Source organism: Mesoplodon mirus (assembly GCF_964341445.2).
Source record: "Mesoplodon mirus genome assembly, chromosome: 3".
In the NCBI taxonomy this organism is placed as follows: domain Eukaryota; kingdom Metazoa; phylum Chordata; class Mammalia; order Artiodactyla; family Ziphiidae; genus Mesoplodon; species Mesoplodon mirus.
In genome coordinates, this window is record NC_138978.1 from 21,949,092 (window position 1) to 21,975,931 (window position 26,840).

At 47.4% G+C, this 26,840-nt stretch overlaps 1 protein-coding gene across 3 annotated transcripts; it reads right to left on the reverse strand.

Moving 5' to 3' along the window:
* Window positions 1-2,520: 2,520 nt before the first annotated feature.
* Window positions 2,521-25,993, reverse strand: IFNLR1 (interferon lambda receptor 1). 3 transcript variants are annotated; one of them, XM_082613921.1, is made up of 7 exons: window positions 25,923-25,993; window positions 22,182-22,305; window positions 13,922-14,106; window positions 8,990-9,132; window positions 7,325-7,484; window positions 6,891-7,024; window positions 2,521-5,888 (listed from the first exon to the last, which is right to left on the reverse strand). In XM_082613921.1, exons 1-7 carry the CDS (start codon window positions 25,978-25,980, stop codon window positions 5,103-5,105), a joined length of 1,590 nt encoding a protein of 529 aa, XP_082470047.1. In that variant the 5' UTR covers window positions 25,981-25,993; the 3' UTR covers window positions 2,521-5,102. The 3 variants fall into 3 exon arrangements, with proteins under 3 accessions (XP_082470047.1, XP_082470049.1, XP_082470048.1); XM_082613922.1 differs by lacking the exon at window positions 2,521-5,888 and adding an exon at window positions 6,086-6,319; XM_082613923.1 differs by lacking the exon at window positions 6,891-7,024 and having other exon boundaries at window positions 5,688-5,888.
* Between the last annotated feature and the right edge of the window lie 847 nt (window positions 25,994-26,840).

The following is a 26,840-nucleotide window of genomic DNA, read 5'->3' on the forward strand; positions in this document are numbered from 1 at the left end:
GGGATTTGGAGTGGGCGATTCTGAGCCCCTGTTGGAATCTGGCTTCCACGACATCCATTTAGTGTCCAGAGTAGCCAGGGCTTGGAGTGGGGTGGGATATGTCGAGCAACACCCAAGAATGGATGGGACTCACCCTGGAGGGGTCGGCTCCTGGAGAGGGGCCTCCCACCCCTTGCTGATGGTTTTTCCCACCAGGAGAGTGTACTCTGAGGCATTCTTGCCTTGGGATCCCACTTTCTTCTCCTAACCCACTTAAAGAGGCAGTAAGGGGAAAAACAGACTGTTGATAATTTATAAATTGCAGTCACACACCTGCATCCTATATCATCATAAGCCAAGGGGTGGGGTACCCTGGGCTGGAATAGGTCCTGGCGCCAACCAGTATCTCTTGAGTAATTGATTCATGGAACTGACTCACTCATTTAGATAAAGTATAACTTCTAGTGGTTTTTTTAACCCCCTCAAACTCCCATCGCTTTAGCCTAATTTTGTGCACACAGGAATGAGTCTCCCACTGCTGCCCCCTCCCTCACCATTTCACTCACTGAGCAGCACTGATACCCCCCTTGGAGCAGACGCTGGGTTGAGGGAGGACAGTCATCCACATGTGACAGGATTTGGGATCTGGGATAGAATCTAATGCAAGATCTCTGGCTGCTTTATATGTAAGTCAGCCACAGCCAGCCCCTTACTGACTCCAATTCATATACCAATTCACTCATTCATTCCTTTGCTCACTTATTTAATATCAAGTTTCCACCCTGTGCCAGATGCTGGTACCTGGAAGAAAACAGTCCCTTCCCTAAAGGAGTTCTCAGGATGTAACATCCATTACCCCAACGCTGCCCATTCTCAGAGGCCCTGAGCACTGTTCTTGTAAGAGCCTGTGCAACTGGCAGCCCTGCCATCCCACCACTGTCCCGAAGGTGGCAGCAAACAGGCAAAGAGGAGCTCAAAAGGTGAGGTGGGCAGGATGGAGGCCCTTGGGGATCACCTGGAGAGGAAGTTCTGCCCTGGTTTCTGAAAAGGACCCATTCAAGGGAGCAGATGCCCCAACCTGACTACAAGCTGCAATATGCATGAAATGTGAATTGGCAAGGATATTTGGTTATGAGTAATAGAAGGCTCTGGAAGTTGGCTTAAAACTAGGATTCAGGGAAGCTGAGGACAGGGCTGGAGCTGGGCCTCAGGAATGGACTGGATCCAGTCCATTTCTCATCCTGGAAGCTCATGTGGAGGTCCCATTCTTGTCTTCGTACCCTGAGCTTTCCTGTTCTTTGGAGTAGAAAATAGTGTCAGAGCAGGTTGGAACTTACTTGTTCCAGGCCAAGCCAACCAGGAAGACATCTGAATGCCAGGGAAAGGGACTTGTTGGATCAGCTCATCTTGGGTCTAGAGCCTGCCCTGGCATTAGTAAGTGATGACAATCTGCAAGCACAGTTCTGGGCAGTGTGAAAATAAACAGAAACCTCATTTAAGATAGAGTTGGGAGGACTGAAAGGAGAACTCTCAAGCTCTCGCTGTCAATTGCAGACTCAACAGAAAGAGACACACCTTTGTATCTCCAACAGGAGGAGGGTTATTATTTTACTACCCAGCAGGAGGAGGAATTTCTCTTTGCCTGGCAACAGCTTAGCCAATAAGAGACTGTAGTAACTCAGCCAATGAAAAACACTACACTTCGAACTCCCAGTTTCCAACAATAGACTCTGTGTTTATACTGGCCCATCCCAACTAACCTCTTTTCCCCTATAAAGGAACATTCCCCTCCCTGTTCTCTGGACTTGCCTGTGGTTCACCATAGATTGCGTGTCCCAAATTGCAATTCTTTGCTGTTCCTGAATAAACCCGTTTTGCTGGTAAAATAACAGGCTGTTTTATTTTTTTTAGGTCTTCAGCTGTTACCTTGTGGGAGAATTGGTGGGACCTAGGAGACCCTCCCCAGTAGAGATCTACTGGAATGAGTTTGGGTTGCAAGGCTGCCACATAGGATTTTCTGTATCCTTCCATGGACCATTGTTGCAATAGGGTGAGCTGCCAGGTGGTAGGTACACCTCTGGCTTCATTGTAGCACCCTTGTCATGTACTCAGCTTGATGGATTCCAATTGCAAGTACCTGCAGCTCCCTGGGAGGGAGTGGCTCTCTACACAGGACTGATGGGAGTTGGTGGATACGCCTCCCAGCTCCTGTCCTTGGTAGGGGAACAAATCTGGAGGGTCCAACACTGAGCTCCCAAAGCTCCCTAGGAGGACTGAATCCTAGTTGCCCAGAGCCATGACCTGTTTGGTTATGCATCTGGACTGGCTGCCTCCCCTCCCTCTCTTCCCACTCCCCTATTGATGCTTTCTGGAATCGCTGCACTGCTTTATACCTCACAATCCTCGCCTCTGGGTCTGCTGCTGGGCACCCAACCCAAGACCCTGTAGTCTTAACAGCGAGAAGAGTGGTGAGGAAACTTTGAGAAATAAGAGCACATGCTTTTCCATTCGATTTTGCCTTTTTCTCTAAAAATAGAGCTCTTTATTTAAAACAGTTTAGGGTAGGCCCCAACAAACATTAGGAAATTATCTAAATATGACATAAACATAAAATAAAATTAGAAATAACTACAAATATCTTAGAACAATATATAATCTCCTCACTACCCTAAAGAATGGGAATGTTGCTTTCACCCAGGCATCACCCGCTCTGTCCCTGACATCTTTCACGCGTGGCCCTGGAGTTTCCACTATGTAGTTCCTGGCTGCTGGGGACGTGAAAGGGCTTTGTAAACAGTTCAGTGCTGAGCACACCTGACAAATGATAATATTGAATAGCATGCTCTTTCCTAAAGCTGCCCACAGTTTTTTGTTTAAGACTTAATGACCATAAAGGAGCTGGAGTTTAGAATTAATAGAAAGCTCAGCCTGTCAGAAATTAAGCTTTGAAAAAAATGCTTAAAAAACACACAAGGTTTCAGAACAGAGATAAAGCAGTTCCTTCACACAAGCCTAAGATAACAGTGAGAATAGCTTTTAGTTATTTGGAATTTACTTCCACGAAGCAGCTCGGCTGGTGCCAGAAAGGACGCTGTGCTTGGTCTGGGTATTCTCCTAGGAACTGGCCGTGAGCCACAGCCTTCCCCAGCTCCATGGTTCCAGTTTGTTCTTCCTCTTCTGTGCTCAATCATGGATGTAGACAAGCCTCATTGCAGGGAAACCCCTGCAGAAATGCATGTACGTGTGTGAGTCCCAGCAGTGGCGAAGGCCTCCTGCCAGTCTCGTGCCCCTTGGAAACCCTTGCCGAGACCTCGGTACTGTTTACATGGCCAAGGGGACAGGGGTTGGCCCAGCTGGCCAGAGACGGGCAATCTCACCTTCAGACAGTCAACATTTTAGCTTCCTCGTTTGAAACAAAAGGTGTTCAATTTAAAAAGGAGTTTGCTAATGTTTTCTTTAGCAGTTGAAACTCCTAAGCACAATCTTACGTAGAGGGCCACTGGGGGAAATCAGGGCCCAGGGAGGCTGCTCTGGTTGCACTGGGGGCATCCTACAGCCCACGGCTTCCCCTGAGATTGAGACGCCTCCCGTGAAGCCCAAGGCCTTTTGGGAACACAGTTTGAGAACCCCTGGACCAGATGCCCTCGAGAAGCTTTTCCAGATCTTCCATTAATGTTCTACCCTTGCGTTGGCTTCAAAACAACACAGCCCTGTGGATAAAATGCTTATGAAGATGCTTTTTACACAAATGGAGGAACTTAAGTCCTGGCAGGTGAAATGGCAGAGCCAAGGATTGTTCTGATCCCTGTGGTCCCTGCAGGCCACAAAACTGACAAAACCTTGGTCTAACGGGTGAAGACTCAGCTCTGCTCATCCATATACTGGTGGGTGTAGGTTAATAAAGCGGTTGTTTGAGAACATCCATCACTACCCTCAGGTAAGGACAGTCACCTGTTTCCAGAAGACAGTGGTTTCTCAAAACTGGAAGAGGAAATGGGATGTCTTTACAACCACAGTGGTCACCTAAAGGGTCTGAAGTGCTAAGATGGGGATCACAGGCCCAGGGGTCCGACTCCCTGCTGGGTTGCTACCCCCACCACCAATTAATCAGACCCCCTAGAAGGTGGGCCATTTGGTATTTTCTTTGCTGGGAAAAGGGAGAGGGACCCTTGGTTGGGCTCCAGCTTCTGAGAACTCAGTTTCCTGACCAGCAGGCAGGGGTCAGCGAGGGCAGGAGGCAGGAGAAAGACTAGAGGTGAGAACGCCAGTCACTCTGAGTTTAGGGTCACAGGTGGGAGATGCCCAGTGGTCCCCTCAGAGCCTGGGTGGATGGAGAATCCTACCAGCCACCACGTGGTGAGTGCCAATGGTGTGGCAGGCATCACACATCTCTGTGGGAACCCTCACCACGCCCCAGGTGGTAGCTGTAGAAAGGAGACTCGGGTACAGAGAAGGAAGGTATCTCCCCTAAGGCCACACAACTGGGAAATGGCAGAGCTGGGATTTGGACCCAGGCCTCTTTGATAGTGGAAACTGTGCAATGCATGGCTCAGAGACTGGGATGTGAAGGACCACGCCCTTCCTCTTCCTCTCCAACACCCTCAGCCAACTGGACTTTTCTTCACTGGGGCCCACCCTAGGGGACTCATAAATCAGGATGCCGAGCCTCAGGGAGGAGGGAGCCCAGCGGGTGCTGGAGAGAGGCGTGAGCCCTGCTACACTTGGTGTGCCTCCAGTTTTCTTCCCTCCCCACATCCAGATGGGCCCTTGTGCTGTCAGCCTTCAATGCCCCCTGTGACCTGACCTCGCCTGTTTCATGTTGTGCAGGGATGATTTTTCCAGCTGGCCTGTCACCCCAGGGACAGTGGGGTGGTCTGACACCCAACCAACCTCTGACCTCTGCCCATCCCTGTCTCCACCCCTCTTGGCTCTCAGCCCAAAGCTGGCAGGTCATAGGACGGGGTGGCTTCTGACTCCTCAACCTGGCGGACACCTCAAGCTGGGTTCCCCGAGGTGCTATAAGAACCCTCTGCTGCCCCAGCGATGATGCTCCCAGGATTTCAAGTCTTGGTGGCATGCTGGGTCCCCAGAAAGCTCAGCAGTACCAGACTGGGAGGGGCAGCTCACCTGGCCAAGTAGTGCCCCAGCGTCCTACCTCTGACCTCAGTCCTCTGGAGGCTCTTAGCCCCGCAGCTGCCGCCACCGCTGTCCTCACTTTCTGATTCCCTCCCACCCTCTTCTTCCTCCTCCCCCTCCTCTTCTTCTTCCTCGGGGCTGCTGTCCCAGCAGAAGGTCAGTGTCTGAAGAGAAACGGGGGGCTCCGTGGGAACCAGAATCGGCCCTGGTGATGGTAAGCCCCAGCTGACCCAGGAGGACGGGTTGTCTTCTGGGGGCTCTTCCAGGGAACTTGAGTCCTCGGAGAATTCGGGTGGTGGGAGAGGCATCTGGAGCTCCTTCCCACCCGGTCCTCGGCCTGGCCTCTTCTTGGCCAAATAGCCAGATGATCCAGCCTCGTCCCAGGGGGAGGAGCCCACAGTGCTGGCCCAGCTTCTGTCTGAAGAATCGCAAGCAGAGGAGCCTTCCACCTGGACCAGAGGAGTCCAAGGCCCTCCTGCCCCAGCATGTCCCGGGCTCTGGTGTTCCTGCCCCAGGAAGGGGGGTGGTTCAGTGTAGGGCTGGAAGCTGACACCATCGTCCGTGTCCTCCTCATCCGTGTTCTCCTCGTCAGTCTTCTCCTCCTCAGCACTGTCCTTCTCTGATCCTGCCTGGACGGTGGCTGGGGCCCTGACTCTAGGGGTCAGCCTGACCCTTCTGGTCGGTTCCTTTTGGGGACAGAGAATCAAGACATGCAGGCACTCTGGGCCACTGGGTTGAAAGGTTGCCCCGGGGTGTCTGTGTCCAGAGAGGTCCTGATTTGGGGAAGGAGGAGAAGAACAGAAAAGTCAGCCTTTCTGGAAGAGTGACTGTTCTCATTTGGGTTCCCCTGGAAAGAGACTCTGAGACAAGGATTCAAATGTAAGTCGTTTCTTTGGGAAGTGATCCCAGGAAGTGTCAGCAAGGCATAGCAGCCAATAGCGGGGTGTTATCAGGCAAGTTACCCCGAGGGCAGCTGGAACTTAGCCCTGCCGGGGACACAGGCCTCAGAGCACCGTCGGGTGAGGCATGGAGGGGTGGTGGCGGTGAGAATTCTCTGGCATATGCAGCTGGTGATGTGCACAGGCAGAGTGGACACCAGAGGCCAGAGAAAGCCTCCAGGTTTCAGGTGCCAGCTGCAGGAGGTCGAGCTGGTAACTCACCACATAATGGGAAGGCAGAGGGATAGGGCAAGGTGCAGACCCATCTAACACAGAGGTTGTGCCTCAGTTAGTGGGAATTCCCTGCAGGTCCCATATCCAGGAACGCTGAAACACTCCCGTGTAGCAGGGACTCTCAGAATCCATCTTCAAAGCCCCCACTGGACCCGAGTGCCCACCGAGCCTCATCTACCACAGCCTCACTTTCCAGGCCTTCAGCTGAACAAGTCTGACCTCTCCAGGCTTCCCCTGTCCCAGCTGGCCCCAGGTTCTAAGCAAGCAAGCTAGCAGACCGGTGGGGAAATTCCAGCGTCTGCCTGGGCAAGACTGACCCTCGGTTAGGTTGTGAATGAAGTACTGGGACCCTTTTAAGATGTCCCCTTTAGGTGCCACCCTCCCGCCTCCCCTCTGGGTATCTATCTCTCCTGAGGCATATTTGTTATTTTAATTTGGTGCCAAAGGAATGAATTTCTAATGGTGAAAATTTAGATAGGAAGATAGATGTTTCGCAGTCTGGGCCATCTTGATATTCTAGCTGAACTATCTCTAAGTCTAGCTCCACTTCCTTGCTCTTCGACAGCCCTCGCTCTCTGTCGCACACCCCCAGATTTGCCATACCAGGGCCTGTGGCATCTTTGCCTGATGAAACCAGGGGTTCCCCCTGAAGCTCTTCCAGATCACAGGCCCTGTGGCAACGACCAACAGCAGTGGCAGCAGAAAGGGTAGCAGCACCAGGAGTGCCCAGTTGGATCCTAGGAAGAAAAACATAATAACAACTAGAGAAGCAGGGGCTCCTGTCTATCAACGGCATCTGTGCTGTGGGCTTCACCTACATTATCCTATTTAATCCTCATCAGAATAAACCCATCCTACAGAGTGTGGAAAGCAAGGTTCAGAGAGGTTATGTAAGCTGCCCAAAGATAGTGAGTGGGGTGGAGCTGGGATTTTAATCGAGGTGAGTCTGTCTCTAGACTTGTGCTCTTAACCAGCAAATTATGAAGATCCTAACGCCCAGGGGAAATGTCCCCACTTCTGTACCACTTTGCACACACCTGGGGCCTCCAGGACGAAGCAGGTGGGCTCAGAGAACTCGCTTTCTTTAGGGTAGCCAAAGGTGTATATAGTTTTGGCGCTGAGGCAGTAATGTCCGCTGGTGTCTGGTTGGAGAGAAATCTGGACTGGCTGGCCATGGGGAGTGGGAGGAAGTCCGGTCTGTTTGGAGAGAGAAGCAGAGGCGGGTGGACCTGCTGGGGGGCACCGGCTCCATGCAGCCAGGACAGGGTGGGGTTGGCAGGACACAGCTGTGACTCCTACACCTTTTCTTGCATTCAGGCTTAAGCATTCAGGGAGCACGTCCCAACACCCTCTGGTTTCTCTTCCACGGAGTTTCGAGGTAGAGATGGTCTGGGTTCAAAAGCAGCCCTGCCACTCAGGGTCACTCCCATGCACACCCCACCAGGGCCCACAGGCCCTCAGTTTCAGGGACAGATGCCTCAGGCTTCCTACCCTCAGGGCGTTTCAATCAATTAGGGCGGGGGCGGTGGTCACTCAGCCATTACAGACACAGAAAACTCTAGCGCTGCCTGTCTAACACAGTAACCACTGGCCACATGTGGCTCTTGAGCACTTGAAGTGTGGCTGGTACCAACCGAGATGTGCTCTAAGTGTAAAATACACACTGGCTTTCATGAAAAAAGAACATAAAGCATCTCAGTAATTTTTATATTAACTATATGGTGAGAAGATAACATTCTATTGGATGAAATAAAATCTACTATGAAAATAAATTCACTTGTTTCTTTTTATTTAATTTAATGTGGAACATTTAAATGACACAATGTGGCTTGCATTATGTTTCTACTGGACAGTGCTGGTTGAGAATATCTGTGAGGTTCTTGAAGGTGAGGATCACATCGGATGAGGATCTATCAATATATCTCTGGGATCCAGAGTGTGCAAGAGGTTAGGAGTGTGAGCGTTGGTTCAGTAAAAGACAGAATGGACAAAAACGGGGGTCCGTAGACTACAGCCCCAGCTTTTTTTTTAAATAGAGTTTTCCTGGAACACAGCTATGCCTGTTCATGTACCTATTTACTTATGGCTCCTTTTGTGTTACAGATGGAGTTGAATAGATGTGACAGACGATAAGGCCTGCAAAGCCAAAAATATTTACTATCTGACCAATTACAGCAAAAGTTTGCCAACCCCTGCCATAAATAAATATATACAGACATATGCACATGCATACACAGAAACAAGTCTGAAATTGGATATACACCACGTAGTTATTTGTGATCATCTCTATGTACTTTTGGTTTTCTTCCTAGAATTTATCTGTATTTTCTAGTTTTTTTTCTAATGAATCTGGTGGCTTAACAAGTAGGCTAAGTAGGTTCTTGGAGCCTGTCATACTTCAGTCAGATTAAAAAAAAAAAGGTTTCATAATTAAAAAAAAATTAGGTAGAAAACTGCTGTTTATTACCTGTAATGTGCAGGGGAAGGATGTCCTGAACTTGGCCTCTTAGGGGGAGGGGGGCAGAGGTGGGCCACAGGCCAATCACACTGTGCAGAGTCAAGGGGTGACTGCCAGGAGTAAGGGGTATGCAGGGAAGGCTTCCTGGAGGAGGCTTTCAGGGCTTGGAGGGTGAAAAGCACCGGGGTTTGGTGCGAGAATGAGGAAGGGGACCCAGCCTGGGAGCATGAGAGGGGTTTCTCACCTTATTCCCGGTCCCCTCTTTCCAGAAATTCACCTCATATTTCAGATCTGGTTGGTGCATGCAGTGGGGCAGCTGGTACGTGGCACTGACACTCAGGATCTCGTCTGTCCGGGTGAATACCAGGACAGGTGGGGCTGGCTCCACTGGCAGAAACAGAACAGGACCCATCAGGACCTTCTGGGGGCCACAGGGCATCCATCCCCCTGCTTCCAGGCAGGCCTGCTCCCCACCCAGCCCAGAGACAGTTAACCTTCCTGTACTCGTGTCATCCCTTCCAGTTGGGTGCCCTTCACATGTCACTGGTCTGTCAGCATCCTGCTCATTTGTATTAGTTTTTGCTGCTGCCATAACATATTACCATGAACTTAGTGGCTTAAATCAACACGGATTTACTATCTCTCAGTTCTGTAGGTCAGAGTCTGGGTGGGCTTGATGGGGTCCTCAACTCTGGGTGGAAATCAGGATGTCAGCTGGCCTGGGCTCTTATCTGGAATTTGAGGGGAGAATTCACTTCCATGCTCATTCATGCTGTCAGCAGAATTCAGTTCCTTGGGGTTGTGAGGCTGAGGTGTATTTCTATGCTGTTGTTAGCTGGGACCCTCTCTCAGCTCCTGAGGGCATCTGCATTTTTTTTTTTTTTTTAAATTTTTGGCCACGCTGCACAGCGTGTGGGATCTTAGTTCCCTGACCAGGGATTGAACCCAAACCCCCTGCAGTTGAAGCACAGAGTCTTTATTGGACTGCCAGGGAAGTCCTGGCACCTGCATTTCTAATCACGTTGCCCCTTCATCTTCAAAGCAGAAACACCATGTTGAATCCTTCTCATGCTTCAACTCTCTCTGATTTTCCCTTCTTCTACACCTCTTCTGCCTCCAGCTGGAGAAAGTTCTCTGCTTTTAAGGGTTCATGGGATTAGATTGAGCCCATTTGGATAATCCAAGATAATCTCACTACTTTAACACACATAAACTTAATTAAAATCCCTTTTGCCATGTAATAGTAACATCTAACATATTCAGAAGTTCAGGGATTCGAGCATGAATATCTTTGGGGGAGTCATTCTGTTTATCATGGTCCTCCCTCTGACTCCTTGAAAATCATGTCCCTCTCCAGGGCAACATACATTCTCCCCATCCCAAGGTACCCCAGGGTCTCATCCCATTACAGCATCAACTCAAGTTCTAAAATCTCATCATCTAAAGTATCTAAATCAGGTTCAGGTGAGACTTTGGGTGCAATCCATTCAGTACAACTCCTGGGACACAATTCCTGTCCATTTGTGGACCAGTGAAAATAAAGTACAAGCTATCTGCTCCCAATATAAGGTGGTGGGATAGGCGCTGGATAACAGTTATAGACATTTTGGTTCAAACAGGGAGAAATAGGAGGTAAAAAGGAGTCACTGGGCTGAAGCAGTTTTGGAATCCAGCTACACAAACTGTACTAGGTTTTAAGGCTTGGGAACTACTTCTCCTTGGCTTTCAGCACTGCTCTCTGGGCTCTTGGTTCCACCCTCTGAATCATCCTTCCTTTTCATGAAAGGTAGCAGTTATTTGCAGCTAAGTAGTTTTACCAGTCTGCTTCCTTCCAGTAGAAATTGGGGGACCAGTAGCCTTCTTTCTTTTCCTGTCCTCTCTGCCCCTTTTCGTTCAAGCTGGCAGTGTTTCTGCTGATATAAAATTCTCAAGAATTTTATGGGTCTCCTGTGGATGTCATGGGGACCCACTCCATTAGACAGAAGTCAGTTCCACAAATCTTTTTGAGATAAGCCCTTCTCTATTTTTGGCTTTAGCTGAGCTGGCTGAGGGATAGCACTTCAGCTTTCTAGAGGCCCTTTGATTTGACTGAGGGGAACTGAACTGTGTGTCATACCCTTAAATCTCTTCAAAGAGCCTTTTTCTTGACTAAACACTTTGATCTTTCTGAGGTTTTAGTAAATGATTGCACAACCACACACTTTGCTGTTTCTCTATGTCACACTCTTGGAAGCAATTTCTTAATTTTAGTATCTTTTGCCATCTGAATAGGTTAAGAATTTCCCAAATCTTCAAGTCCTGGTTCCTTTTTTTTTATGCTCTTTCCTCAATTTCTCTCTCTCCTCCTTGCATTTTGCTATGATTACCAAGAATAAACCAGGCCATGCCTTCAACACAACATTTATCAAATCTCCTTGATAAATGTCCAGGTTCATCATTTACAAGTTCTGCTTTCCACATACCGACAGGACACAATTTTGCTAATCTTTTTGCCAGTATATAAGAGGCATCCCCCTTCCTGAAATTTTCAGTAACATATTACTCACTTCCTTCTGTGAGGCAGTGCTTTTAGTATCCATACTTCTACTAACAGTCTGTTCGGGATGATTTAAGAATCCTTTTTTTTTTTTTTTTTTTGCAGTACGCGGGCCTCTCACTGTTGTGGCCTCTCCCGTTGCGGAGCACAGGCTCTGGATGCGCAGGCTCAGCGGCCATGGCTTACGGGCCCAGCCGCTCCGCGGCATGTGGGATCTTCCCGGACCGGGGCACGAACCTGTGTCCCCTGCATCAGCAGGTGGACTCTCAACCACTGCGCCACCAGGGAAGCCCCGATTTAAGAATTCTTGAAGGAGATTTAGATTTGCTCTATGATGCTCCTCGCTTGCTTCTGAGGTCTCACTGGCAGAGTCTTTAATGTCCATTTCTACTGACAGTCTGTTCAAGGTCACCTAGGTTTGACTGATGGTTTGAAGATGGTGGGGGCAGTGACTTGGAATAAAGTGACAAGAGAAAATTAATACACCATTGTTCAAGGTCCAGCTGAAATGCCACTTTTTCCATGCAGCCCTCCCTGAGTACCAGCCAGCAGGAGCTCTGGCCACACTGGTCATCCCTGTCCTGTGTTTGTGCTCAGGGAAAATGTGTGGCTTCCACAAGGTGCCACTACTGGGCTTCCCTGGTGGCACAGTGGTTGAGAGTCCGCCTGCCGATGCAGGGGACACAGGTTTGTGCCCCGGTCCGGGAAGATCCCGTATGCCATGGAGTGGCTGGGCCCGTGAGCGATGGCCGCTGAGCCTGCGCGTCCGGAGCCTGTGCTCCGCAACGGGAGAGGCCACAACAGTGAGAGGCCCGCGTACCGCAAAAAAAAAAAAAAAAAAAAAAAAAAGGAGTCACAAGGTGCCACTACCTATGTGTTCAGGAAATATCCACTGGACACTGATATGTATTAAGCCCTGGGCAGGGAGCTGAGGGGAGTGGGGAGATGAGGCCCCCATAAATCTTGACCTCAAGGAGTTGGAGGAAATTAGGGGGAAATGAAATACATAAACTACCAAAACTCAAGAGAGAAAGTGACCAGGGTCACCACAGCTGAGGGCAAGGAAGGAAGAGTCACTCAGGCTTGAGGTGTGCTGCAGGAGAATCAAGAAGAACTTCAGGGAGGAGGAGGCAAAAAAAAAAAAAAAGTAACCTCCTTTCTGCATCTTTCCCTCTATTGTTCTAATTCTTATTCCTATTCAGCCAGCCTCTGCAGTGGTGCATCCTTCATTCTTCATCAGCCTTTCTGCCTGCCTTCCCATCTTTCTTTTCCTTTCTATCCATCTATCCATCCTTCCCAACTATGCTTCTCTTCCTTCCCATCCACGCATCCTTCTCAACCATCCTTCCTTCTTCCTAAGCATCGTCTTCCTTTCTTTCCAATTGACATTTCTTCCTTCCTATCCATCCTGTCTTCCTGTTCATTTATACTTTCTTCCTTCCTTATATCTAGCCAATCAGCCTACTTTTCTACTCCTCCATCCTTCCTATCCATCCGTTCTTTTCTTTCCATACATCTTTCCTTCCTGTTTTTCCTTTCTCCTTTGCCTCTCCTTCCCTTTTACCCTTCCTTCCCTTCCCAGGCAGCCAGCCTTCCTTCTGTACCCACTGATCCATCTGTCTGCCTTTCGTTCCTATCCTCCACTTCTCCATCCATACTGGCTCCTTCATGGTAAGCATTTACCCATCCATCTAGCCTCCTCCTTCCCACTCATCCGTCACTTCCTCCCCATCCTCTCCACACTTCTTTTCTTCTTACCCATCCATCCTTTTCCTCCTTTCGTCCATCCAACCAGCCAGCTTCCTCCCATCCAAATCATCTCTTCTTCCTTCTCTGCCATTTTTTCCTGCCATCCTTCATTAAATCCCTTCCTCATCCCCCTTCAAGCCCTATTTTGTCCTCAAACATTTTGAGAAGCCTGGGTGATAAGTTACAGATCTCAGCTCCATGAGGCTATTGTCTGAGTATTTATCCTCCCCTCCTTACTCTTGACCTGATCGAGCACCTTGTCCAAGATCAGAAAAAGCCATTTCACATCCCATGTCCATCACTTACTAGCTGGCAAGTTCCTTAACTTCTGTGAGTCTTGCTTTATTTATTTTTTTAAAATGGGGTGATGAAAATGAACCCCACAGGTGTGTTATGAGGATTAGAAATAAAATACATTGGGGAAAAAAAGCACTTTCCTCACTCAGTGTTAACACTGGTGATTTATGAAGGCTGTAAGCATGGGGAATGTTTTCCTCTCTATTTTTTATCTCCTTTCCCCCCCAAATTTCTACCGTGTACAGAAATTACTATTGCAACCAGAATTTTTAAAAATTGTTTCTTAAAGAGAGAGATTGAACATTAAAAAAGTAGAAAAAAATATATAAAGTGCCTGTGTAGTTCATGACCAAGGTTGTGCTCAAAAGATCATGAACCTCATTAGTAGGAGGTACAAACTGAACTGCTGGGGCTGGTGAACTCCCCTAACTCCCTGCCACGAAGTCAGGCTACTTGGACATGGGCCAAGGCCCATGGCAGGTGGCCCCAGAGAGCTGCCCACTGCTTTGGGGAAGTGGGAGGCAGATGGCCAGGATAGCAGTGCCTCTGAGCCAAGCTCCTGAGCAGACAGCCTCCCACAGGTCCTTCACTTACCTTCAAAAAAGTAATCCATGGACTTGGACTCCACCCAGCGCGACCTGGCGCTGGGAGAAACCGCTCGCACACGCCCCTTGAACTTATTGCTCAGGTCTTGTTTCTCCAGGCACATCAGAGAACACTCTAGCTCTTTGGTTCCTGCACACTTTTTTACTCTCCGCCACCGTCTGGGGGGTGCAGAGCTGAGGGAGGAGACAGGAGAGTGTGGGTCATGGATTCAGCCTCTTGGGGGTGAGGAAACTCAGAGAACACATGATCACTCGTCCCTCCATCCCACCTGATCATCCATCCATCCATCTGTCCAGCCAGCCAGCCATCGGCTGAGACAGAATGAGAACAGTCCAGTTAAGAGCTCGGGCTCTGGAATGACAGACAAGGGTGGGAACCCTGGCTCTGCCCCTCACTAGCTCTGGGACCTTAACGCAGGTCACTGTCCCTAACCCTCAGTCTCCTCATCTGTCATGGCTCCCCCAAAGGGTCGTCGTGCTAGTAACCATTTTTCACGCGTTTATTCATTCAGGCATTTATGGACCCCCTGCTGTGTACCAGGCCCGGTGCCAGGTGCTTTGTGGATGTCAGAGGGGAACACACAGGTCCATGACTACAATCTCCTGAGAACACTGAGGTCCAAAGGAGGGACCTGCTTGCTGGGCATTATTCTTGGGGAATCGGCAATTCGTGACAGATAGGTCCTGCCCTCGGGAACTTACACTCTGGAGGGAGGGGATGAGAGACCATCACCACATCAACAATATAAATCCAGGAGCTGGTAAATGCAGTGACCATAGGGTAGTGCGGGGGTGACTGCTCTCTGAAGGCGGCTCAGGAAAGGCCAGGAAGACAGTGCTGAAGCTGAGGCCGGGATGCTGCGAAGGGAGCCAAGAGAAGGCCTGGGGGAAGGAAACGCAAAAGCAAAAACCTTGCGATGGGAAGGGACTTGATCTGTCCAGCAAAAAACAAGGCCAGGGGCTTCCCTGGTGGCGCAGTGGTTGAGAGTCTGCTTGCCGATGCAGGAAACACGGGTTCGTGCCCCAGTCCGGGAAGATCCCACATGCCGCGGAGTGGCTAGGCCCATGAGCCATGGCCGCTGGGCCTGCGCATCCGGAGCCTGTGCTCCGCAACGGGAGAGGCCACAACAGTGAGAGGCCCACGTACCACAAAAAAAAAAAAACAAAAAAACAAAAACAAGGCCAGGGTGGCCAAAGCCCAGTGAACAAGGCCAGGAGAGGGTGGACAGACTGGATGTGAGGGTGGAGGGGGGTGGGCAGAGCAGGCAGGGTCTTGCCATCTTGGCAAGGGGTTCGGATTTTATTCCAAGTGTCCGAGGAAGCTATCAGAAGGTTCTGAAGAGAGGAACTGAGGTCATCTAATTTATGTTTTTAAAATATCACTCTGATAAACTAGCTAGGAGGCTGCAGCAGTGGTCCAAGAGAGAATGGTGGGCACGATGGCAAGAAAAGGTTGGAGGTAGGATGCATTTTGGAGGTAAAGCTGATGAGACTTGCTCATGGATTGGATGTGGAATGTGAGGGAAAGGAGAATTGAGGACTCTTCCTGGGTTTGGAGACTGAGCAACAGGTGATCAGAAAAGGCCGAGATACAGGTAGGCAAAGAGAACAGATTTGAGGGAAGAATTCCTCTGTTTTGTTTTTTGGTGAAGTTATACTAGGTAAACATCAACGAAAAAAGGAACTGGCATAAGCATATTAATATGAGACGAAATAGAAACTTCAAAGTCCAAAGTGTTAGTAAAGGTGAAAAGAACCACTACACAGTAGTGAATGATTCCACTTACCAGGAAGATATAAAAATTCTAACTTATATGTGCCTATTAAATAGCTTCAAACTATATTCAGCAGAAATAGATAAAACTACAGGAAGAAAAAGAAAATCCACAATTACAATGGGAAATTTTTAATATATCCCACTCAGTAATCAACAATTGAATAAAGAAAAATTATTAGTACATATGTTAATAAAATGAACCACATAATTATCAAAGTTCATCTAATGAACATATACAGAACAAACAAGAAACTGGTTGAGCCACATACGAACCCTAAACAAAATATTATCAAAAATATTAACAAAAATAAAGCAACTCTCAAATTTCAAAGAATAGGTATCTCTCAAACTATTTCCTCTGATTGCAAATAATCCAGTTAAAAATCATTAGCAAAAAGAGAACTAAAGGAAGTTTGAATATTTTAAATTGTTTTAAAATGACTCATGGATCAAATATTTGCAAATGATGCAACCAGCAAGGGATTAATTTCCAAAATATACAAACAGCTTATACAACTCAATCAAAAAGACAAACGACACAATCAAAAATGGGCAGAAGACCAGAACAGACATTTCTCCAAAGAAGACATACAGATGGTCAACAGGCACATGAAAAGATGCTCAACATCTCTAATTATGGAGAGATGCGAATCAAAACTACAACAAGGTATCATCTCACACCAGTCAGAATAGCCATCATCAAAAAGTCTACAAATAATAAATGCTGGAGAGGGTGTGGAGGAAAGGGGACCCTCCTACACTGTTGGTAGGAATGTAAATTGGTGCAGCCACTATGGAGAACAGTATGAAGGTTCCTTAAAAAACTAAAAATAGAGTTCCATATGATCCAGTAATCCCACTCCTGGGCATATATCTGAAAAAGACCAAAACTCTAATTTGAAAAGATACCTGCACCCCAGTGTTCATTGCAGCACTATTTACAATAGCCAAGACATGGAAGCAACCTAAATGTCCATCAACAGATGAATGGATAAAGAAGATGTGGTATGTATGTATGTATGTGTGTATATACATATATACCGGAATACTACTCAGCCATAAAAAGGAATGAAATAATGCCACCTGCAGCAACATGGATGGACCTAGAGATTATCATACTAAGTGAATTAAGTCAGACAAAGACAAATATCATATGACATCATTTATATGTGGAATCTTAAAAAAATGATACAAATTTATTTACAAAACAGAAATAGACTCACAGGCACAGAAAATAAATTTATGGTTACCAAAGGGGAAAGGGGACTGGGGAGGGATAAATTAGGAGTCTGGGATTAATATATACACACTACCATATATAAAATAGATAAACAGTAAGGTCCTACTGTATAGCATAGAGAACTATATTCAATATCTTGTAATAACCTATAATGGAAAAGAATCTGAAAAAGAATATATATATATATATATATATATATATATATGTATAACTGAACCACTGTGCTGTACACTTGAAACTAACCATTGTAAATCAATTATACTTCAAACAAAAAGACAGGAGACTCAAAAATCACACATTGGAAAATAAAATAAAATGACTCATGGATCAAAGGAAGAATTATGATGGAAGTTAGTAAATCTCTAAAATTGAATGATCAAAAATATAACACAAATAAAAATTTATGAGATGTAGTTAAGCATATAGCTTTAAATATTTATAACAGAAAATAAGGATAGAAATTAATAAGTTAAGTGATCAACTGAATGAGTCAGAAAATGCACGCTAAAAACATATCTATGAACAGATTGAAACTGTAAACTACTACTTCAAAATGGATTATAAGAGACATTTTAAAATGATATAAGACATGGAAGAACAACACAAAACAGAATCAGAGAAACTTAGAAAGGAGATAACAGAACAAAGGTTCGTGCCCCGGTCCGGGAAGATCCCACATGCCACAGAGCGGCTAGGCCCGTGAGCCATGGCCGCTGAGCCTGCATGTCCGGAGCCTGTGCTCCGCAACGGGAGAGGCCACAACAGTGAGAGGCCCGCGTACCGCAAAAAAAATAATAATAATAAAATAAAATAAAAATAAAAGAGAACTGAAATGTAAATGTTAACGTTTGAAAACTTCTAGAAGAAAGCACAGAAGAGGATCTTCGTGACCTTGAGTCAAGCAAACATTTCTTAGGACACCGGGAGAAAAGAAACCTGATGTGTTAGTCTGCCAGGGCTGCGGTGACAAAATGCCAGGCTTGGGGACTTAAACCATAGACATTTCTCTCTCACAGTTCTGGAGGCTGGAAGTCCAAGATCAAGGTGTCTGCAGGTTTGCTCTCTCCTGAGGCCTCTCTCAGGAGATGGTCACCTTCTCTCTGTGTCCTCACCTGGCCTCTTCTCTGTGTGTGAGCAGCCCTGCTGTCCCTCTTCTCATAAAGGCACTAGTTCTATTGGATTAGGGCCTCACCCTTAGGACCACATTTAATCTTAGTTACCTCTTTAAAGGCCCCATCTCCAAATACAGTCACATGGGTGTTAGGGCTTTAACAAATGAGTGACTAAGGGGGGGGAACACCATTCAGTCCATAACAGGGAATTATGAATTAAGCTGCCATGAAAGTTCATGTACAAGTCTTTGTATGGACATATGTTTTCATGTCTCATGGATAAAGATCTAGGAGTAGAATCTGGGAAACTCGGTAACTGAATGTGTAACTTTACAAAAAACTGTCAAGCTGTTTTCCAAAGTGATTGTACCATTGTAGTTCCCATCAACAATATATAGGCAGTGTCCACAGGGGATTAGTTCTAGGCCCCGCCGGAGATACAGAAACCTGTGGATGTTAAGGTCCCTTATATAAAATGGTCTCGTATGTGCATATAATGTATGCACATCCTCCCATGTACTTTAAATCATCTCTAGATTACTTATGATACTTAATACAATGTAAATGCTATGTAAATAGTTGTAAATACAATGCAAATGCTATGTAAATAGCTGCTAGTGTATAGCAAATTCAAGTTTAGCTTTTGGCACTTTACAGATTTTTTTTTTCTTTCTGGATTTTTTTTTTTTTTTTTAATTTTTTGCGGTACGCGGGCCTCTCACTGTTGTGGCCTCTCCCGTTGCAGAGCACAGGCTCCGGACGCGCAGGCCCAGTGGCCATGGCCCACAGGCCCAGCCGCTCCACGGCATGTGGGATCTTCCTGGACCAGGGCACGAACCCGTGTCCCCTGCATTGGCAGGCGGACTCTCAACCACTGCGCCACCAGGCAAGCCCTCTTTCTGGATTTTTTAAAAATATATTTTTGATCCATGGTTGGTTGAATCTGTGGCTGCAAAACCCCAGAATATGGAGGGCCATCTCCATGAGAGTTACTCCACATGTTTGTCTATGCTTAGTATCATCAGACCTTTTAACTTTAACCATTCTAGTGAGTGTGAAGTAGTATTTCCTTGTAGCTTTAATTTGCACTTCCCTAATGACTAATGATGTTGAACACCTTTTCATGTGCTTATTGGCCGTTTATATATCTTCTTTTGTGAAGTGACTATTCAAATATTTGGGGGGTGATTTGTCTTCTTATTTTTGAGATGTAGGAGTTCTTTATTTTGGATATAAGTTCTTTGTCAGTGTATATACTATGAATATATTTTTCTCAGTGGCTGGCTTTTTCATTTTCTTTGGGCTTTTTTTTTTTTCCTTTGAAAGAACAAAATTTTAAATTTGGTGAAATCCAGCTTAACAGTATTATTGACTAAATCGTGTACACACATCCCCACCCAATTCATATGTTGAAGCCCTAACACCCATGTGACTATATTTGGAGATGGGGCCTTTAAAGAGGTAATTAAGATTAAATGTGGTCCTAAGGGTGAGGTCCTTATCCAATAGGACTAGTGCCTTTATGAGAAGAGGAAAGGACACCAGGGCTGTTCTCCCACAGAGAAAAGGCCAGGTCAGGACACAGAAGGTGACCATCTCCTGAGAGAGGCCTCAGGAGAGAGCAAACCTTGATCTGACACCTGACACCTTGATCTTGGACTTCCAGCCTTCAGAACTGTGAGAGAAAAACTTTTCTTGTTTAAGCCCCCAGTCTGTGATATTTTGTTATGGGAGCCCTAGTAATTGAACACAGATTTTGGTACCATAAGCGAGGTGCTAATGTAACCAATATCTAAAATTGTGTTAGTAGCTTTGCAGCTGGGTAACAGAGGCTGAAAGAGTTTTGAGGTTCATGTGAGAAAAAGCCTAAATTGCCTTGAAAAGACTGTTGGTCAGAATATAGATGTTAAAGGTGATTCTGGGGTGATCCCAGTTGGAAAGGAGGAATGTCTTATTGGAAACTGGAAGAAAATTGATCCTTGTTATACAGTGGGAAAGAACTTGACTGAATTACGTCCTAGTGTTTTATGGAAAATCAGAAGTGGAAAGTGATGAACTTGGATACTTTAGCTGAGGAGATTTCTAAGCAAAGTGTTGAAGATGTGACCTGGTTTCTCCTTACTGCTTATAGTAAAATGAGAGAGGAGAGAGAGAGATAGAAGGAATTGTTAAGCAAAAAGGAACCAGAAATTGAAGATTTGGAAAATTCTCAGCCTATGCATATTGCAAAAAATGAGAAAGCGTGTTCTGGAGAGAACACCAAGGTTGTGGCTGGAAAATCATTTGATAAGGAGATCATGGGTGCGACTCACGGATTTAATCAGCCACCTCAGTAGAAGCCAGGAATAGAGATGGGATTATTACATGTATCACCCTAATTCTGTTCACTGAAAAGATCTCAAAGCAATAGTTCAGTAGTGATCAGACAGCTACACAGACTGTGTTCTTTAAAACCATTTCTTACCAAATGGACACACGACTGATTTCAGGTTTTAGGTCAGGAATTGTGCAAATGAGTCTGGAACATCTTTTCACAACAGATAGCAATAAAGATATCATAACTTACTAGGGTCAAATTCAAAGAACTCAGGAACCAACCTGAAGAGACATTCACAGACTAAAGATGAGACAATTCAAGCTTCAATGAGTAGAATAAATTGCAATGAATTGAAACCATCACATATGTTTAACTACTTGAGTTCGTAATGATAATTAAAAAAACAAGTCAATCACCTTTGGGACATGATAGGGAACGAGTTCGTTATCTTGAAAACTGGTAAATTAAAGGAAAACAGTTCAAGCATTTATTCTGTCGTGCCTACATGAATAGTACCACTGAATATCAAACACTACATGAGAGGAAGCATCTCTTTATAAAATTAATTCCAGCTAATAAATGAAAAGATACCATTAGAATATCATGGTTTTGGAATCCTCACAGGTGTTTCAAAAGCGTAAAAGGAAAGGAAAATATCATAAAGGTCCAGAGGTTAGGCTTTCAATTCTTTCATCAATTTATCCCACCTCCTCTATGCCCAGCTGTGTGGCTTTGAGCAAAATACACTCTCAGTGCTTCAGTTACTCCACTGTAGAGCAGAGTCACTGAGCCCTTCCTCGCAGGGCGGTGTGAGGTTAAATACGTTTCAGGTATGGACACAGTGCAGACACAGAGCAAACATACAGGCCATGTCAGGTATTGGTATTTTCTGCCTCCTGATACAGTTCTATACCATTCTTTCTTTTGAAAGCTCTCTCACAGTCTGTCCTTTCCCAAGCCAGGCCCCCATCACTCACATCTGGATGCTACAGATGGAGGGACTGTAATAGAACAGCAAAAGCACAAGCTTTGGGGTCAGACAGACTTGGGTTTTTCTTCTGGTTCCATCACTGGCTCCCTTGCGCAGGTCACAGCCCCTGAGTTGTTCCCTCACCTCTAGAACAGGGGAAATGCAGGGCCTGCCTGGTGATACTGGGAGGAAGAAGGGAAATGCTCATGCAAGGCTCCTAGCACTCAGCCTGGCACAGGATGGGTCCTGAGTACGTGGCAGTTCCTTCTCCTTCCTGCTTCCTCCTTCTCGCCAATTCTAGATTAATCCTCCTGGGTATCTGCTTTCATTAGCTTACTCTCTTACTAAAGAACTTCAGATGATTTCCATCTATGTGCAAAGATGGCAAATCAGCTTTCATGTGCAAATTCCTCTGCATCAGCAGTGGCTGCCTGGCCTGCCAAGTTGAGGACTCCAAGGCTCCCTGAAGGCTCCGTGGGGAAAAGGGTAATCATCTAGCGATGCCTAACACAGCTCTGCAAGAGATACACCTGCCTCCCTTATCTGCTGGAATGCCAAGCACCTCATCCAGGCCCTCAAGAATTCCCTCACGGGGCCCTCACTGCTCCATCCAAGACTTTTCTCAAAGACCTGCCCCCACCCCCGGCAGGTCTTTCACCTGGGCGCTGTTCTCCATTAAGCAACGTCCCCACCTCCAGAGCTTTATCAAACGCCCTCTCACAATACCTGCTGCAGGACGTCACCCGTGGACACAGAGAACCAAGCCCCTCCAGCCCCTGCCCACCTCCTCGGTCTCCCCCTATCACTCCACCAGCCCGGAGGCGCCCCTCCACCTTTGATAGGCCACCAAATAGGTCATGTTCTGGGGATTGCCAGGTCCTGGGAGCCACGTCAGGTTCACACTGAAATTCCGGGAGAGCAGCGTCACGTTCTGGGGAGGGGCCAGATGGGGCCTCCCTGTGGGGGACAAAGAGGTCATGAAGTCTGGAGCCATTCCGAGCAGTGCGGGAGGGCTGTCCGGTGCTCATCGAGTTTAAGAACCGGGAGTTATCTGGGGTGGCGGAAGCACAGGGGATGTGATGTAGGCTGGGAACCTGGGCTGTGGGATTCCAGTCACAGCCATGCCACCGACTGGCTGTACTGAAGCCCCTTCCCCTCCTTAGACCTCAGCAGCCCATCTGTGACATGACGGGAAGCCCACCCTGGCACCTGAGGGTTCCAGCAAAACAGTGCAGCACGGAACCATCTAATAGATTCCTGGACTCCAGGAGGGAATGGCCCTGAGGGTCTCAAGGATCAGATGCTCTGTCTTGTGCTCAGCCATGTCCCCAGAGCCTGCCTGCAATGGTCCCTGGCACATAGTAGGTGCACAATAAAAATCTGTTGAGTGAATGAATGAATATTGGGATGACTTGGATTATTCCTAAGGTCTCCTAACTGGTCTCCCTGCTTCCAACCTTGTGCCCACAATCCATTCTCCATAGTGCAGCAAGGGTTAAAATGAAAGTCACATCATGTCACTCTTTTGCTTTAAACCTCCAGTGGCTTCTGTTTCATTCAAGGTAAAATCCAAAGTCTTTACAATCACCCACAAGACCCTACCCTATCCAACCCATGACTCCCCTTGCTGGCCCTTTCCTGTTCCTAGAGCAGGCTGGGCACACTCCCACCTCTAGGCCTTTTCACGAGCTGTTCCCTCCGCTAAACTGTCCTCCCCCTGGCTGTCCATCCGGCTCACTCCTCTGCTTCCTTCTCATCTTCGTTCAGACGTCATTGTCCCAGTGATTCTTTCCCTGACCACCTCTCACTGGCCCCTACTTCCCTCCTTGGCACCTCCTCCCTGCTAACCCTCATCTTCTGAAATATGCATCTGATTACACAGCTGCCCAGTTTCCGCCCTTCCCTTGTCCTCAGAATAAAGTCTATGCTCCTTATCAGGATACGTGAAGCCCTGCCCAGCTTGGCCTGGCTGGGCCATCTCGTTGACCTCTTCCTGACAGCTCACCTACATACGTCACCAGGCTGCAGCCAATCTTCCTTCTCGCCCTTCTCAAACCTCCTCATTCTTCTGTGTGTCTTTGAACCCAGGTGTCTTTGACAGCGTGGTATTCACCATCTAATCTTTTAAAGACTTGATTCAAACATCACTTCCTGACATCTTTCAGAAGTGGTGGTGATGCTGCGGATGATAATAGCAGCTAATGTGTATAGTGCCCTAAATATGTGCCAGGCACTATGCAAAGCACGTTACCTGCATTTTCTCCTTCAATCCACCCCACATCCCTACGAGGTAGGTACTAATTATGATCATCACATTACAGATGAGGAAACTGAGGCCCCCTCAGCTAATAAGTTGTAGAAACAGAATTCAAATCCAGGCCTAGCCAACCCCAAAGTCTGAGTTGTTTTTGTTTTTGTTTTAACATCTTTATTGGAGTATAATTGCTTTACAATGGTGTGTTAGTTTCTGCTTTATAACAAAGTGAATCAGCTATACATATACCTATATCCCCATATCTCCTCCCTCTTGCGTCTCCCTCCCACCCCCTAGGTGGTCACAAAGCACTGAGCTGATCTCCCTGTGCCATGCGGCTGCTTCCCACTAGTTATCTATTTTACATTTGGTAGTGTATATATGTCCATGCCACTCTCTCACTTTGTCCCAGCTTACCCTTCCCCCTCCCTGTGTCCTCAAGTTCATTCTCTACGTCTTCAAAGTCTGAGTTCTTGATCACACTTCCTCCCCTAGGTTCTCATGGGGTCTGTTCAGCCTTATTCTTCCAACATCTATGGGTCATTATTGGTCAAAGACATCTATTGATCACTGCGTGCCAGAGGTTTCAGAGAGGACTACAGCTCCACTCCTGCCCTTTAGGAGCTCATGGTGCCATGGAGAATGCAGTGCCTTGAAGTGTCACATGGGCCATGATGGAAATCCATACAGGTTATAGAACGGCATCAGGGAGGGAGGGACCTTTCTGCTGATGGCTCTCAGCTCGGCTCCACACCCCTGGCCTTTTAGACCACCCCATCCTGTGTCCTCTAGCTGGAACTGCATCACCAGGATGCTGATGCTGACAGTGCTCCAGCTTCTGGACTTCCTAGCAGGTGGCTGGTATGAGGCCAAAATCGGTCTACAATCATCTTATTTGAGGACAGGCCTCAATTCTGAGCTTGGCTACAGTGGAGAAATAGCAGCTAGAGTAGTTACCTCCTAATGAGCCTTCGAAGCGTACCAGGCATTGGTGTGAAACTTTATACACAAAACCTCATTCAATCTTCAGGACAAACCACCCTGTGGGGTAGGTGTCATTCCCTTCCATGGAAGGCACTAGGCTCAGATACAGATGGTGAATAATTTGCCTGAGGCTACACAGCCAGTATGTGTGCGAGCCAGGATTAGAACCTGGACCCCGCTGCGCTTCACCCTAAACCTTCACACCACAGTTTGTGTTGTGTACACTAAATAATCCTCGGGTGTAAGGATAGCTAGGTCTAGACAGCAAAACTATTGAGTTTGATGGTGAAAAAGGGGTACAGAGGACACCCTCCTCTCCTCCCTGCATAGGTACACTGTCCCTCATCAGCTGCAGTAACACTGCTGCGAAGGCTCCAGGGGCTGGGGCACCCCTGAGCTGACCTGGGTGGGTGAACCACCCTGTGCCAACTGCCCATCCCACGGCTAAAGCTGGTCATGCTCACTTCAGCTTGTCTTCTCTGTTCTGTGTGTCTCACCAATGCCTTCCTTCTTGGGTAATTCCCCTTAATTGCTCTGAGCCTCAGTTTCCCCCTCTGAAACGGGAGGAAATAATACCTATCTTCTAGGACAGTTGGGTTGTGATGCTAAACTAGAATAATGTGGTGCCCAAGAAGTTGCTCAAACAAATGCTGGCTTTTAACCTTAGTATTAGATGATGTCCAAGGGCCCTTCTAGCTCTTAAATTATTAGTCTAAGACTAGGGACATATCTTGGGGGCATTTGGTGTCCTTCTCCCTGGATTGGTGGTTGGTTCCTATCCCAGGGTATTTTGTACCCTGTCACCTTATTTACCAGTGAGAGCTCAGGAAAAAAAGGTGGCTTGTTAGAATGACAGCACAGCACGGGCTAAGCTGGCACTCCTTCCCCTCAGGCCTGGGTGGAACTCCTGACACCCCGAGTCGGGAGGAAGGGGAGGGCACCCCTGGCGACGGCAGGGCACTTCTGCTTGATTTCCCCCACTAGTCAGGGTCTGTGATATTAATGCAGCGGATAGGGCTTTTAGGAAACCTTGAAAAGCACTTTATAAACAAATGCAGCTGACTTTTGAACGGCCACTATCTTTTTTCCTGCTCGTCTGAAGCTGAACTGGCATTAGGAAACAGTTCCTTCCCGGAAAGGAATTTCAAAGACCCGGGTCTGTTTAGTCCTCGGAAAAAGAAAACTGGTGGTGGGTGGGCTCTGCTAATTGCACTGTTGCAGCGCACAGACTGATGCCCAAGGCACTCCCTCCCCGGAGCTCTGGGTCGGAAGGTGGGTGCGGACCGGATGGAGCACCCCGCGGCCCCACGCCCACCCCGCGGCCCCGTGCCCTTACCTGGAGCGGACTGCAGCAAACACAGGAGCAACGGGGCCCACCGCGGGTTCCCGGTCATGCCGGTCCTCCTGTGGCCCAGGGTGGGACCAGGTCCCTCCTCCAGGCCCACCCAAGGCAGGTGACGCGACTGGCAGCCAATGGGAGGCCGGGCCGTGGGCCCGCCCCTCCGGGGCCAGGACTGGGAAGCTCCCGGGGCTTTCCTTGGGGCCGCCCCGCTCAAACCCTCCGGTAGCTCCTAGAGCCTCTACTTCGTTTTGTTCTGCCCGATCCCGGGGGTGGGAGGTGAGGGGGAATCAGTAAATCCGTGTATGGAGGGAGGGGAGAAGCGGAAAACTGTTTATTATTAATAATCACAGTTGGAATTCCAATACGAGACTTTTAACAGGACAGGCGAGTTCAGGGACAGTTTAAGGACGAAGTCTCAGGCACCATTGGCTGTATCCGAGAGCGTTCTAGGTGCCAGGTTCTAAGCCAAGCACTTTCGCATATTATCTACTTTAACCCCCGCGAGAATCTGGTGGGTCTGTCGTGTTATTCTCTACATCCTTCACGCGGGGAGTGACAGCCTCCAGAGCTTCATGGGCTTGCTCCTGGGAAAGCTGGTCCCTCTGGTGCCAAAGCCTGTGGTGTGTTTGTTACCAGTCACCTGAACAGCAATCACTTTCAAATAGTGGAACCAGCCCCCCCACAGAATAGGCTACAGCCATTAAAAACGATGTTGCCAAGGCATATGTAGTGACTCAGGGATATTTATGATACACTCAGCAGCAGAAAAGCAAGTACCGAAATATGGGCCCATTAAAGAAATGTGTGCCTATACGTATGGATAGTTTTGGAAGGATATACATCAATATGTCAGTGGTTGTTATCTCTCAGTGATGAGGATATTTTTAAAAGGTTTTCTTCTTTTCGTTCATG

What these genes read in the sequence shown, in the direction of transcription:
- IFNLR1 (XM_082613921.1), bottom strand. Translation starts at nt 25,980, where the DNA reads ATGACCGGGAACCCGCGGTGGGCCCCGTTGCTCCTGTGTTTGCTGCAG. An exon ending in TTTGCTGCAGTCCGCTCCAG is followed by an intron (nt 22,306 to 25,922) that starts GTAAGGGCACGG and finishes TGTCCCCCACAG; the next exon opens with GGAGGCCCCATCTGGCCCCT. An exon ending in TATTTGGTGGCCTATCAAAG is followed by an intron (nt 14,107 to 22,181) that starts GTGGAGGGGCGC and finishes CTCCTCCCTCAG; the next exon opens with CTCTGCACCCCCCAGACGGT.